Source organism: Rhododendron vialii, chromosome 2a, assembly GCF_030253575.1.
Source record: "Rhododendron vialii isolate Sample 1 chromosome 2a, ASM3025357v1".
Lineage (NCBI taxonomy): Eukaryota > Viridiplantae > Streptophyta > Magnoliopsida > Ericales > Ericaceae > Rhododendron > Rhododendron vialii.
The window spans coordinates 3,550,293-3,565,490 of record NC_080558.1 but is presented as its reverse complement, the minus strand read 5'-3'; the positions used below and the strand labels follow the sequence as shown (position 1 = coordinate 3,565,490).

The window sequence follows — 15,198 nt, the reverse complement described above, 5'->3', positions numbered from 1 at the left end:
CAATGACTGAACGTTACCCTTTAGATTCTGGAGATATTTTTCTTGTTCTCTTTTCCAGCCTACATTTCTGAGGTTGGGTGAGGAAAACCCCAAATTAATTTGCCCTAATTTTTTTGAAATTATCCAAATCTGATTTAGTTAGATCATGCTGGATTCCTGGAGGTTTCTTCGTAAATCTCATAGAAAACGAGGGTTTCACTGTTTGATTTTGCTAAAAACTTTGATTTTTCACCCATTCATCGAACGTTAGCATCAGCACTTTGAATTTATCGTTGTCTCAATGCGTATCTTTTTTTGTTTGACATGTTTTCTCGTTCTCTTTCCCACGGAGTACATGTTATGGAGTTGGGTGAGGAAAGCCCCGGATTGATTTGCCCTAATTTTGTGGAGATCTCAAGAGTATTACAACCAAAATCATTTTAAACTTGGACAATACTTCATCATCTTTCCTTATGTGGAAACTTATATTAGCTACATCTTGAACTCCGGTGGAATGGAGGAAAAGGGTGGTGGAATTAGCATAGGGACTTTTATAGTGGGTACTGATTAATTTCTTTCTTTTGAAATGCATATGAACTTTTTTCATTAATTGATGTTACATGTTCTTTTTTTCCTTCAGAAATTGGTCGGACTCAAGGAGATGGGCGAAGGCCGAAAAAGTGATGAAGTCCATAGAAAGTCTAATGGTTTTAAATCGCGGTCACAGTCGCGGTCGGCGTAACGGTTGAGGTCGCAGATATCGGAAGTATCGGGTCAATGTGTAACGGAAATCGAACACCGCAATCGTAAATTTTTTTTAAAGCACTAGCAAATCATAAAAAAAAGCATTGATACACACAGTGGCAGACCCAGGAATTCCATATACTTGGGGCACCTATTATTTACAATTTTGAAAAATATTTCTCTGTATATATACCGCTAAATTATCGCTCAATAATTGAATATTGATCACTCATTCTATTCCGCAACCGATTTTTGATAATCTTCATGTTTGAAAATACTTTTTCAAGTGTCGCAGTGGCAACCGTAAAATTAATAGAAAGTAAAGTAAAGAATTTAGTAATTTGATTTTCATAATATTTTGGATTGAGAGGAAAACACACAGAGATATGACAAAAATAGAGAAATAAAAAAAAGAGGTAGAACGAAAATGAAGAAATAAAGAAAAGATGTAGAACAAAAATGAAAAAATAAAAGAAAGAGACATAACAAAAATGAAAAAATAAAGGAAAGGGATAACAAAAATAGAAAAAAAAAAAACAAAAAAATCACAAGCATCGGCATATTGGGGAATCAAACCCAAGCTGCCTTGAGCTCTTCACAGCACACATAATTACTCCACCACACTACTGATTAGTACCAATGTAGGAAACTTTTACAAATTTATAAGGGATGAATTTTCAGTGTGTAACACGTCATGAGCCGTCATTTATCCGTTAAGAAGATGCTGAAAATATTTGTTAATGCTAAAAATGTTGTTGACGGACGGTAATTATAAAAAATACGTAATTGGCCGGGATTTTCCCAAACAAAATAGGTTATATCAATAGATTGCTCTCGTCTAAATTGATGGCCCCCTAAACTGATCGGCTCTCAGCAGCAGCTCGCTGCTTCAGCTTCGTCTTCTCCGACTCCGACGGTCAGTACTCTCTCTCTCTCTCTCTCTCCTCCTCCTCCTCCCTCCTCCTCCTTCTTCCTCTTCTTCCTTCTCCTCCTCCCGCTCTTAGTCTTGACAGGTAGTTCGCCCAAAATGGCGGATCGACGAAACATAGGCTGCAACTGTGTAACGGCCGTTACACACCGATTCCCGTTACGTAACAGTCGTTACACCTGTGAATTCCCGTAACACCGTTTTTCGTCGCCGTAACCGTACCGGCCCTTCCAAATTCCGTTTCGTAACGGCCGTTTTTTAAAACCATGTGAAGCAGTATTAGAAACTATAATATGGACATGGTATGGATTGGAAGTTTGGAACAAGATGAATCGTAGTATAGAACCTGGATTTTGTGGCAGTTTGATTGCGATGCTACACTAGTTGAGATTTATTGGGAATTTGATTGTAATTTGACATTTGCTTTTGCGTGCATTTAGCAACCAATTGGAATTTATGTCAAGCATAGATTTTTCTTATTTCCATCTGATGTGGAAACTCATGGTAGAGCTATGCCTAGCCATGAGCACATGGCCTTGGTATTTAACATGGTTTTCTTTCAATGCCCAAAAACTTCCATTAGATCTTGGCTTGGTGAAGGCTGAAAAAAATTACCAGTTGTGGGATTAAAATCTCAGAAAAATGGAAAGATAATTTGGATCTAAATGCCCAAACCTTTGGCCAAATCAAATTTCTTTGAAGACTTGGAATTGCAACCAAAACAAAGACCAGATACTAAAACTCTAAATCACTTTGCAAGCTTAGACAAAAGAAAACAGAAAATCTTCACATTTCTTAACAGTAGTCATTCAAAGGCATGACATATCTCAACGGAAACAAAACAACACATTGTCCACTTTGTCTATAACACATTCATTACATAATTTACCTATTATAAAACACATTCCCATTATACAGACTAAACATCATCCATCAATGGCATACACTTATTACACTACATAGTTAACAAGCCATAAGCACAAGATAAGGGCACAAAAAATATAATACATGACCAACGAAGCATAAAATTTCTTTGGTGGGCTTTTACTTTGCTCTATCAATTTGACCCGTCCATATTCAACCCACGACCCGTCTCAACATGCCCAAACCCGCACATTTGCCACCTCTCTCTCTCTCACACACACGCGTGACCAAATCTCCAATATTGCTTAGTCTCCTTACTTGCTCGAATTAAAGTCTCCCATTGAGAAAAAATAGATATATAGGAGGCGACTTTTTTCTTTCACAATAAGACCTGGACGATTATCCAATTCTCCTTTTAAGAGACAAGCAAGGACGGGAAGCTACAGAATAGCTATGTTGATTAGGTATCCAAGAGATTTAGGGAAAAGGGCCTTGTTGCCACAAAAGATAGCGTTATTCCGATGGGGCGGTTAAGATAGGGGAGTTGGGTTTAGAACGTTTAGCTATCCACGGCCGGAGTTTGAAGAACCTGGCTGTCCCCACACGATGGGCAAGTCCCCCAGCAGCTCTACGTAAGATAGCCAAACCAAAGTATACCATATCCAGTCAGATAGTGCCCGATCGTTGCGCAGTCACAGTGATTGCTTTCCCTGATAACCTAGACATACATAAATACAGGTAACCCTAACCTTTCTCTCTCTTTTGTTATTTCTCTCCTCATTTTTGGATGCCTTTTGGAAAATTGATTTTGTTCATCAAATGTATAATATTGTAAAAATGATTCCTTTTATACTATTGAGAAGCTTGTTTCCGCAGATTCTAGTGTTGTTCTATTTTGTGTAGATTAACGATTTATTGGGCTATGGTCATCTGGGCAAGATTTAGCTCACAATCATTCTTCTTATACTATTGAGAAGCTTGTTTCCGCAGATTTAATAATCTAGTGTTGTTCTATTTTGTGTAGATAAGCGATTTATTGGGCTTTGGTCATCTGGGCAAGATTTACCTGATTGTGAGCAAAAAAAAAAAACTGTTTAAAAGACAAGCAATTGTATCAATAATGGATGATGAAATTGTTTTGATTCCCCACGATGATGGTACAAAGCGGCGATTACCCTTATGGATGATAGGTGTAGCTGCTGCTGATCGAGTAAGAAATTCTAAAGAAGAAAATGGAAATGTAATTAGCAATGTAAAAGAAGGAATTGTGTCTCGAATTCTTCCGCCGAAGTCCAAACGGACTAGAAAGGGCGTTTCTCTGTCTAAGGAAGTGGACTCTTCTGTTCTTGTGAAATGCGAGAGAAAGAAACGAGGAAGGAAATTAATTCGAGAAGAAGATGAAGGTGGTGGTGATGATGAGGTCCCTGAAACTGCTGCTGATAAGAAGACGAGCAACAGAGTTGGGAATAAGGGTAGGAAATCCTCTCGTGGGAAACGAGGAGTAGCAGATGGTTTGAGCAGCGAGAGTAGTGAGGAAATTGAAACACTATCGCCGGAAGAAGATGGAGTGTTGACTGTCGATGATTTAATGAGCATTGCGCAAGAGGTGATTTTCTTCTGTTTCAGTGTTTTGATATTTGAAACTCTGCAGTAGCATTACAAACCCTTACTTTTATCATGAAGCAGTAGAGTATGATATTTGAGTTGAACTTTGATAGCCTAAATGGGGTGAATTACTTCATTGAATAAAGTCAAATTATTTTTAAAAGGGTCTCATTAGTCGTAACCACTGCCCAATTGGTGGTGGTTAAGTTGACAATAAAGCCAAATTATTTCGCATTCAAACACACATTTCACAGATTCCATGAGACTTTGACCTTTACACAGACACTGTTGGTACATTTTCACAGACATAGGGAAAATACTTCTTAAAGTTCTTTTCTGGAAAATCCTTAAACATTGGGCAGTGGCTAGCATTTCCTCCTTAAAATTCTTTTCTGAAAAATCCTTAAACAAGCTAACAAAACAGTCAACAAACTAAGTTCCCTGAAAAATGTCATTGAAATTGATTCTCAAAACAACAACAAAAGCCGACTTTGGGGTATGTATAGGTATAAGGGAGACTTGAATAGGAATGGTAGCCAAGAAATCTCATGTTACTGTGAATTCTTGTGCAGTATATCGCAACTGACAAACATATGGAGCAACAACAGTCATTGCATACAGAACAGGATGCGGAAAGACGACTTTCAGCTATTTCCTTTTCTGGGAAAGAGTCAGGAGGGCTTCCCAGTGCTCCTCATAGCAGCTGGAAATCACCTAGGCATGAAGAAATGGTGTCTGTTCATAATTCAGTTGGAACTTCTGCTGGTGAAGGAACCGTAGTCATTCCGTGTAGTACTGGGGACCCAGCTCAAGACATGCTGGATCTGCTTTTGGGCCCCTTATTGAAGAAGCCCGCATGGGAGGGAAACAAGATTGGATTAATCAAAGAGGACATGACGTTTGCAGGTGATATCACAAAACAAAGGCAGAATAACATTGGTACGGAGGTAGTAGTCCCATTGACAAAGAAGAAAAGCAGTCTCAAGGACAAAGTGGCAATGTTTTTGGATTGACTAAGACAAAGTGGCAGTCTCAAGGAAAAATCCATCTTGTTTAGTGGATATTTATGACATCTCAACCAGAGATAATGTTGGTGTAGGTATGACTCACCCACTCTTTATACATCCTTAATTCGTTTCTAGGTTGTGCAGTTTAGAGGGATTATGTTGGACATATTTAAGTAGATGATGGAAAATGTAGATGCAAGTGGAACAGTTATTGCTCTGTGCTATACATAAACCATCTTCAAGAAAGGATCTTGTAAAATTGGAACAAGCTAGGAAAAACTATGATAGTGGTGTTGCTACTTGTTTAATCACTGGTTTTCTGCTGCCTAAGCTTATGATATTTTTCTTTTTGCTTTTACCTTCTTAAGCTTTTGCCATATTGTCAAATTCTCCAATTTATGTGCTTTCGTTTCCTATTGAGTTCCCATTGGATTGAGATCATAGTTTCTATTGGTATATTCATTGATTCACGCATTCAGGAGAACATCCATTGAATGATTTTGGCAGGAAGAGTGTAACTGTGTAAGATCTTATCTCAATGTCATCGCATGATTCCTTCTCTGTTGATGTCCGCAACCTAACTGGCGTGTTTTTTTAGTTAGTTGCATAATTTGTAATGTTTCTAGTTTTCGCTGGTCTACTAGTTGGAGTTTCTATTTAGGTAAACAGAGTTTGAAAATATAAGGTGGTTAGACCCTGCAATTATTGTACTTATAATCCAGTCTGGTTATACTGGGTAATGAATCACTTGGGCCCAGTTAATAAGTACCCTTGGCCCTGTCTGCAGGTACTGTACTATGCACCCAGGCCCCTTTAGTATTTGTCTTGTAAATTTTAAGGGTGTGTTTTGGACAACAAAATTTAACTATAATGGTCACTGTCATTTTAATTGGTTTATTTTTGAGAACCTTTGTTGGATTCGCGTCCATCTTTTAGAATTAATCATTCGTCTTTACAAACAAAATTGAAAAGGTAAAAAATTATGATCAATAGACTCAAAATTTCACTGATGAGGAAAAAAGTTCGTAAAAAAACAACCAAGCATCTTCCTTCTTCTCTTCCTCCTCCTCTGCCAAGCCTTGAACCCTTGACCTTGGGGAGTTTTAAGAAGTAGCACCACCCACATCGGGTCAAGGAGGCTTAGTAGGGCAAAGACGTGGCACGAGTACCTTAGTCACATAATCCTTCAAAACGGCATTCGTTTGCCCTCTCAATCCTCGCACTCACGAAGTGTAGTGGTTTGAGAGGTTTTTGAAAGACGCTTTCACGCTCACGCTCTCGCACCGGCCTGCACGTACATTATGTGATTAGGGCACAGACCTACAACTGGGAAATAGTTTGGTGTGCAATTGGGGATTGACAGCCAGAACAATTAAGGCATGAAAAAAGCTCCTCTCTGTTTCCAGACAATGTTTAGTAGGGCCACAGCAGATACAAAGAGCAATCTTCCACACTGTCGTGTGAATTACGACTCAGAACTCATCAACAACATGATAGGGAAGTGCTTTTTGTGTTCGCGATTGGTTCCATATTTAAAACTTGAATCGGATTTGAATTTTTGGATTGGATACCTCTTTTTTCAAATTCGGATTATACTAAAATTAGATCAACCAAATTTGGATTCGGATCCTATTGGGTTTAGCTCAAATCAGGTCCATTAACAAGCCTATTTTAGAGGTTGAAATTTTGATTGCGGCTTGCCAGCAAAGACTATTCAAACTTGTACAAAATAAAATATAAGTCAATGTGACTAACTTCAATCGACTGTATTAGATATTCTTATGCCACAAGAAAGAGAATTTTGCAATTTTTCGAGATAATGGAAGCCAGAATTGGTAAGAAATTCACAGAACTTCTTGTGTATGTCACATATTATGCTAGGAATAATTGAGGGCGCACTTCACTTATACCCCAGTGGTTTGGGAGCCCCGCACATTCACTTTGTGCATCTGCACCTCCTGTGCTTTGTCAAAATTCGCAGATGCACCTAATTCTGTCTGTGGACAAAGCACATGGGGTTTGGATGCAACAAAGTGAACATAAGAGATGTATCTGCACATCACCCAAGCCGCCGCAAGGGGTATAAGTGAAGTTTGCTCAATAATCTATGAGGTAATGGGCCAATTATTGGGTACTCCCAAAGTACCATGTGTCCTTGTCATGTGCTGTTTTTTTTTTTTTTTCACAAATAAAATATCGTCATTACACTATTTTGGTTATTCTTTGTCCCTCAACCACCCAACAAGAATGAATAATATCATGCCTACCAAATAATTTGTCGCTACGTAAATCGTTGGAAGTACCCTGCAGGAAACGTCACGGGCTAATAATTCGGACTTGATGGGGCTGCACATTGCATGCAATAAAGGTGGTGGCCCTGGTTGGACCCTTTGAGCTACCATTTTGTGGTCCTATGCGCTATACAGGGCTGAGGATGATGAATACAGAAACATCTTGGTCTCACAAAGTAATGCCCACGGATTTAATGCAATGAAGGTGAGGCAGTGGAGATTTGATATCCAGGAATTGTTAGGGTTTTTTTTTTTTTCCTGTTTTGATTCACTGGTCTGTTTGATAAACGAGAAAAATACAAAAGAAAGTGAAAATGATAGAAAGTGAAGTAAAAGAAAATGCAAGCAGGAACATACCTAATCAAACTAGTCTAGTTCCGCTCATTTTACTAGTACTCGAAGAATACAATACGCCCCGTACTTAATTATAAGCAGTAACATACCTAATATGTAAACAACTAGATACGCTAACCTCAGTTAAGTGTAAATTACTGTAGGATTTAGATTATTTGGACGAGCAAAACTTAATGTAATAACTGCCTTCTAAGAAACTGAAGATTGGAAGTCGATGAAGGTCCTGTTGGCACGTCCTTGCGGTTGGGGCAGTGGCGGTACTATTGGAGTGTCCTAGGTTGTGTGTTCTTGAGGCCTGCTCGTAGCGGTGGTGATGAGTGCTGCTTGGTTATCGTATTTTTATTTTCCTTTCTGTTGTTTCTCGTGTATTCACACTGTGTTCTGTTCCTTAGGCTTTCAGGCCTTGGCATGTCGTCGGTGCCCTCTATCTTAGGCAATAGCACAGTTGTGTTTTGTTTTATAATTGTTTAACCCTTGTAATCTTTCTTCTCATTTATATATATGATGTTCTTTGATGCCAATAAATAAATAAATAAAACTGAAATTCTTCCTAATAGTAATTTAGAGACAAGCTACATGAAGTCAGTTCTGCAACAGAAACATCATACCAACATCATACAATGTAATTTACCTAATTGAATACAAAATGAATTTTATAGATAAAACCTAGCAGCTTCACAGGAGGGGCGTAAACATCAAATGGAAGGGTACAGAGTACAAACAGTTTCCTGAGTATCTGTTTACGGAGAAAGCGGAAAAAAAATAAAATAAAATTTGTTAAACCAAATTGTGAAGTGCTTCATTCTCCAACATCCTGTGAAGTGCTTCAGTTGGTCATGGATTTGTATCAGAAGGGTTTATGAAATCATGCCTGTGTACAAAGAAGTAAAGCAATCTCTAAGTTCCAAAATAAAGAAATTACCAACCATTTCGATGGTAAAATTTGTGGTCATACAGATCTTACTCACTGCACTATATAACTCAAAAGAATGCAAAATATTTACTTCGTAAACCCTAAAGTAAGTGGAAAACAATCAGATTTCTCATTTGCACATTCATATCAACCCCAGCCAAAATCAAACAAATGCAGACTCCAAAAGAAGTTATTGGATGAATCAGGTATTCAGGTTAATTAGTCGTGTGGTGACGGATGACAAGTCAGTCAAGAGAGGAACTAAAGGAGACAAATGAGGAAGATTTAAATTTTTCAACAAAGGGAAAGAGCTAAAAAGGACATGGATCTTGATGGCAAGAAAATTTAAGTTACCCCATCACTAAAAGAAGAAAGGGTCCCCAGAAAATACCAGAAAACAAAACAAGAGAGGTGAAGCTGGTTCCGAAGGGGGGTGCTTTTCTTTGGTTTGGGCTACAGAGTTCGACAAAGCTATGCCACAGACTCACAGTTGTCTTGCATATCCCAAAGGTGGTGGATGAAGCAGAGGATGACAATCACTTAATCGGTAATTTACTAGCATGCGTGCAATTTTTTGCATTGTGTACAAGTTACAATCGTGACATTTGACATTTCTGATTTCTCTATACATTTTAGCAGGATTTTCGATTTGTTAAAATCTTCTGACCTGACGCAATAAATTTCCCCTCAAGTGGGAGTCGATTTACGATTTGATAAAATCTTTCCACTTTCTTTCTACTTAGATCTACAAGGATTCCTCCAACTCTATTCCTTCTTCCCTTCTCCGATTCTTATTTACCCACAAAACCCACGTATTATGCTAGTCTCGAATACAATTTCATGACATTGAACTCGATTCCATTGTCCAAAATGAAAATGCCATTAGATAGCGGACATCGGAAAAACTAAGTAGATGTCTTGGAAGAGGAACAACTCTTTTTTACTCGTGTCAAAAAGCAATCCAACGAAAGCATGGTACAGATCGTGCAAGCTAAAACCAACAAAAGTCATTGAGGATAAACAATTATCATTATAAGCAGCAGATGCAATTGAAACTCAATAATGCCAGCAGAAATGTTTTAAATACAGTAACAGGAACTACACCTGTTGTCTTTTCTTCTTAGGCCTTCTTTTTCTTCTGGGTTTGTGAGCGTCAGAATTGGAACTCAGATTACTCTGCCCTGTCCGTGAGTCTGAGAATCCCCTGTTTCTAAAGGAAGATTCACTTGTACTATTCGATGTGTTACCAGATGTAGACATCTCAGCCATCCGCGAGGGTTGTTTCTTGCTTGATGAGCCTCCAAACCTTGATTTACCGCGAACTGGGTTTGAAAATGACTTGCTTGATGGCCGAGGAGGCGGCATCAGAGCTCGAGCAGAGATATGCCTCTACAACAATTTAGAAGAAAAGTAAGCAAATGTGGACTATGTGGGCCATAACCTCACAGTCACAGATCTTACTATAACAACAATATTAAGGGGACAGAAAAACCTGATTCCTTTCGTCGCTGGACATGCCAGACGCTTTGCCAGAAGCACTAGAAGCTTGCTCCCTGCAAAGTAAATGATATAAAAATCTACGATCGATAAAGTCTAAAGATGGAAATGCAATATTAGAAGGGTAATACAAGCATTTAACACAAGAAGAGACAAGCTGTAACGAAACCCATAGTACTTGAGGATTATCGATATGAGCATTAAATTTTTTTCGCACAACACCATCTATGAAGTTTTATTCTTTCTTTTTCACGAAAAGAAAAAGAGGTAAGAAAGGCTTTAAGTCGGGCGGAGAAGAACAAATCTTAATGGAAGTATCGAAAAGTATATTGCGTGCATAAGTTGCATTCAAAAAAATGCAGATCATAGTTATTTGTTAGTCTGAGAAGAGTCATCACATAGGGGTGTTCAGATGGTTCAAGAAGTGTTGCCAAGTGTCTATGAGACGTGTCAATAATTTCTCAGGTATTATTATGTTTAATTTTCTAACTAAGACACTCAAGAAGCGTCGGACACGCTTTTAGAAGTGTCCGCTGGTTGTCTGTGTTTTGCACAGCTCAGACACGCCTCCTCCATACAAGTGTATGTGCTTCTTAGAATGCAATCCCACAGTACCATAATCTTAGTCATATTTACGTAATCCAAATAAGGAGAGATGCAGTAAGCTTCGAAGTTGAAACGGGTTAACGTCCTACATTGACATCCATTGGTAAGTGAGTTTGGGAAACTAAAACTTCTAGACTTTGGACTTTTCAAAGAGGACTTGCTACTGGAGATATCCAAAAGTAGAAAGATGGACAGGCAAATTTGGAATGAAGCCATGGATGTAGTATACATAGTATACCTAGCACTTCTATCTGTCCACTCGTCATCTGCCTCAGCCTCATCGCTGGAGCTTCCAGCTAAGAAGAAATCATCCTCACTCAGATCCAAAAGCCCATCATCCTCGCTTCCTGTCTCTGTCAATGGATGTCCAAAAGAAAAGCATCAACAAATACTATCCATGATAACCTGGTAAACTAACGAAAGCTCACATAAACTCGCGGGTGAAATCATCTATAACATCAAATTGGAAAAGGGGGCAAAAGACCACTCATATAGAATTGCCCCTATGTTGCAAGAATAAAATCAGGTAACAATAAAGAAAGCCTCTTTTGTGACGCATGCAGAGTATGATTTTTTTCTTTTACTAGCTTTTGATTGGGGTCAAAAGCACCAATAGAAGCATAAGAAAAAGATACGATAGGTCTTCCTGGCAATTATAATGCTAATTATAACTCCTAAAAAGAACAAACGGGGAAAGGGCTAGACAAGGACAATAAATAATAGTAACAACATGAAACTGTTGAACATTAGTTTCCAAATATTCTATTTGCAGCCTATGGCCGTATAACCTTTGTGCATGAAGAGAAAACAAACCACCAATCTTCCAACTAATAGAAGCTGAAGTGGGACGAACTGCACTCGGGAAGTCCAGCGCTCAGCCCCATCAGACGCAAAACATGGGAATATATGCATATTCTTTTTCTTTTTTTGTAAACAAACCACAAAAATTACGCTTCAGTACAGGGATGGACTGTGTGCGGTGTGCCACCCGCTTTTCAGAAGAGGAAAAAGATGCCACCTCAAGTCAACAGCTGGTGACATGTTTAGATTTTCTTCCACTTTGATCAAACCCCCATAACCCCTGAAACCAGCACTCAAACACACGAACAACAAACCCCAGCAAAGAAAGAAACGCTACGTCAAAGAAAGAGGCAAAAATGAAAGGAAAGACCGAAGCACCATATATAGTCATTCCTTGGCTGGTATTCAGGCATCCAGAAATATAAAAACCAACTTGTAAGGCAAAAAGTCGAAATAAGAAACAGGTATGAGAAAGGTATCCAAAAAAAAAAAAGAGAATCATTGAGAGAGTTTCTGTGATGCCCGGGTCATGCATTACAAAAAAAAAAGGGTACAAGTCTTACTAGAAGGTGCCATAAAAAAATGCACCAGTTACACTCCAGCTAAATGCCAGTACTAATAATTAAATCCCAAGATCCACCGCAATCGAAAAAGTTGCGTGCTATAATAGACATCCACTGGAAGAAGTCGTAGAAAGAAGATACCTTCCAGATCCTTCCCACTTGCTGCAGCAGCAATAATGTTAGCTTTGATCTGCTTACGTAATCTATTTCTTCTATCAACCATGTCTGTCTCATCACCTCCCATGAATAACGCTACATACTTCTCAGTCTTAGGAAAGAACTGCAATTCAGATTAAAGATCCACTTTATCCACATACTAACCTCCATATATCTTAATCTTAGTATAGGAGGGATACAACAAACTTTATAGCATAAAGGAGCAAATATCCTATTGGATGTCTGAATTCAGGATTCAGGACTTGTAAGATAAGAAACTACGCTTCAGACTAACATAGAGAGAGGGACAGAACATTCAAAGGATTCATCCTTCAGCCCATTTATAAACACGAGGCAAGCTAATTGCTTTCCAAAAATTGATATTTCTTAGAGTGGATTGAAGTGGTTTGATGCAAAATTGTTCTTGGCAACGCCAGATCAATTTAAACACAAATTTTGGTTTCTTTTGTTTATGTTCATGCATAGGAAATGCTTATACTGTTATACACAATTTATCATTCAAAAAAGCCAAAGGCAGCGGAATTTCTAATATGTAGTATACCCGAACATATTCAAGATCTTCTTTCAACTTAGAAAGCTGCTCAGCAACCTCTGCCTCTTGGGACTGACCAGATGAAGTCCGCTGCATTTTCTCCAAGCGTCTGATTCTTCGTTCAATCTTTCTTCTCTCTGATCATAGCAAATAATAGTTCCATGAGTTATGCCAAAGACTAAGATCCCATGCCATTCAGTGAACGCAGTTTCGGAAAGAAAATCTAAAAACTTTGGTAACCACAAAACGTAAATCTTTACCAAAAAACTTTATCTTTCTGTCACGTAAAAATATTTTACGTTCCACAGCAAGACGATTGTGAATGTCCTGTTGTTTCTTGAACCCTTCCAACTTCTTTTCTTGAGCCTCTCTAACTTCAGGTGGAAGATCCTTCATAAGTATATACCACCGAACATTCAGTTAGAATCTAGAAGTAATAGACCCCAAGAGCCAAAAGAAATAGATTAGTTTCACAATAGAACTCAAGTGGTTATGGCATGTCCATACATACGCCAGAAGCAAATCCATTCAGAGTCCAGCAGGATTGATAAAAGATACCTCATATTTCGCACAATTTTAGGCCTACTTTCTCCACATAGAGAGGATATTTGGAGAGGGATAATTGCACAGTTAATTTCACCCGATAGAGATATGTGGATACATATGCGTGTGCATGCAAAGCAAATTCAATTGAAGGAGACTGAAGTCTGGAGACTGACAGAAGTTGAGAGAGAGAGAGAGAGAGAGAGAGAGAGAGAGAGAGAGAGAGAAAGAGTCATGGTATGAATCAAGTCTATTTACCTATCTATCTCGATTTACGTAAACTGCGGTATGAAAATAACTTCTTGAAATCTTATTTCATTTTTTCCTTTCAATTGCCATCCATAGCACGGGTTCATGCTAATAATTCCCATAGAACAGATAGCCTTTTAGAAAAATAGAAACTTGACAGTGCTTTAAAACTGGTAAATGAAAACGGTGCTCTTCGTTCTATTAGATATAACAGTAGATAAAGAGAGCACATTTGCATAATCTCATGCTTACTGTCACCACAGTTTTATACGGAGGTATAATTCTGTTCATATACACAAGAAAGACGAATAATCGCACACTTACTTCACTAGAAAGATAGGCGGGTACATATGCATATGTTTGTGTGTTGAAGGATACTGAGCTTTGGTAACTGATTGAAGTAGAGAGAGAGAGAGAGAGAGAGAGAGAGAGAGAGAGAGAGAGATTCTAACCTTACGGAGCATACGTTCGATGGATCTAATCTGATTTTTGATAGAGACGGACTTGGGCTTAGGCTTGGCTTTCTTGTCGACCCCCAGTCCTTTGGAACCTCGACTACTACTACTGGCGCCCACCGGTTTAGGTTTCCGACCGGCGACCCTGCGCTTGCCGTAGCCACCGTGCGCCATGGTCCTGTGAGAATGTGCCGAACAAGAGAGAGAGAGAGAGAGCGTCGTTTGGGAATTAGGTCATGGAGTTGGGATAGCTGCCTGTGTGAACAGTATTTCATCAATTCATTCATAAATTACGTTTCTGTGATGTTAAAAGAGAAATGATAATGCCAAAACTGTTTTTGTTGGTGTTAAAACTCTAGTGTATAAAAGGCTTATATTATGTGTAATATACAATACTTTTATGCATTGGAGTTTTGACACCAATAAAAATAGTTTTGGCATTTTAGAATCTAAACTCAGGTTCGAGAATGTTACAATAATCATATTTTGTGTATATATTTTTGGTACCATGTGACATATTAGCGTATTCACAATGTTATAATCAAAATTTTATATTCGAAAGTTGTCATATCAACTTTTGATTATTTATATAATAGATTGCTAAGATTAATAATGTAGATGTCTACAATGGCATAATCAAAATAAATAACTAAAACTTATCATATCATCTTTTCAAACTACAAAAAACGAAAAATTGTGAACAGTAGAAAATAATTTTTTTTTAAATAGTTTTGAAGCTAATAAAAACCATTTACTAGAAATAAAAAATAAAAAAGTATTTTTTTTAAAAAACTGTTTTCTAAAAAAACATTTTTTTTTTGGTAAATGGTAAAATAAATTTTTCCAAAAGTATTATTCGAAAAGAAAGAGAGAAATATAACATTTTTGTATAATGATTGATGTATTTGATTGAGAATATATAGGGTCTATTAAATTTGATTATTGTGAAAAGATTGTTAGTTTTGGTTATCCAAAATCCAAAATCTGATTATTTCTAAGGAGGTTATTAAGTTTGATTATTGCATCGTGAGTCATATTTTGCACTAACATTGTTAATTTTTAAAAAAATTATTTTTTTATTACAGCATTG

General features: G+C 37.8%; 2 protein-coding genes across 3 annotated transcripts; one reads left to right on the top strand and one right to left on the bottom strand.

Annotated features, from left to right (window-relative positions):
* Positions 1-1,526: 1,526 nt before the first annotated feature.
* Positions 1,527-5,435, top strand: LOC131316818 (uncharacterized). 2 transcript variants are annotated; one of them, XM_058346268.1, is made up of 3 exons: positions 1,527-1,639; positions 3,540-4,121; positions 4,693-5,435. In XM_058346268.1, exons 2-3 carry the CDS (start codon positions 3,636-3,638, stop codon positions 5,131-5,133), a joined length of 927 nt encoding a protein of 308 aa, XP_058202251.1. In that variant the 5' UTR covers positions 1,527-1,639; positions 3,540-3,635; the 3' UTR covers positions 5,134-5,435. The 2 variants fall into 2 exon arrangements, with proteins under 2 accessions (XP_058202251.1, XP_058202252.1); XM_058346269.1 differs by having other exon boundaries at positions 1,626-1,643; positions 3,545-4,121.
* Positions 5,436-8,345: 2,910 nt separating this feature from the next.
* Positions 8,346-14,356, bottom strand: LOC131316816 (rRNA-processing protein EFG1-like). The gene is made up of 8 exons (XM_058346265.1): positions 14,106-14,356; positions 13,122-13,251; positions 12,871-12,998; positions 12,294-12,432; positions 11,027-11,141; positions 10,178-10,238; positions 9,790-10,074; positions 8,346-8,643 (listed from the first exon to the last, which is right to left on the bottom strand). Exons 1-8 carry the CDS (start codon positions 14,280-14,282, stop codon positions 8,638-8,640), a joined length of 1,041 nt encoding a protein of 346 aa, XP_058202248.1. The 5' UTR covers positions 14,283-14,356; the 3' UTR covers positions 8,346-8,637.
* Positions 14,357-15,198: the final 842 nt, after the last annotated feature.

What these genes read in the sequence shown, in the direction of transcription:
- LOC131316818 (XM_058346268.1), top strand. Translation starts at nt 3,636, where the DNA reads ATGGATGATGAAATTGTTTTGATTCCCCACGATGATGGTACAAAGCGG. An exon ending in TAATGAGCATTGCGCAAGAG is followed by an intron (nt 4,122 to 4,692) that starts GTGATTTTCTTC and finishes ATTCTTGTGCAG; the next exon opens with TATATCGCAACTGACAAACA.
- LOC131316816 (XM_058346265.1), bottom strand. Translation starts at nt 14,282, where the DNA reads ATGGCGCACGGTGGCTACGGCAAGCGCAGGGTCGCCGGTCGGAAACCT. An exon ending in CAGAAAGATAAAGTTTTTTG is followed by an intron (nt 12,999 to 13,121) that starts GTAAAGATTTAC and finishes TGCTATGATCAG; the next exon opens with AGAGAAGAAAGATTGAACGA. An exon ending in AAGATCTTGAATATGTTCGG is followed by an intron (nt 12,433 to 12,870) that starts GTATACTACATA and finishes TCTGAATTGCAG; the next exon opens with TTCTTTCCTAAGACTGAGAA.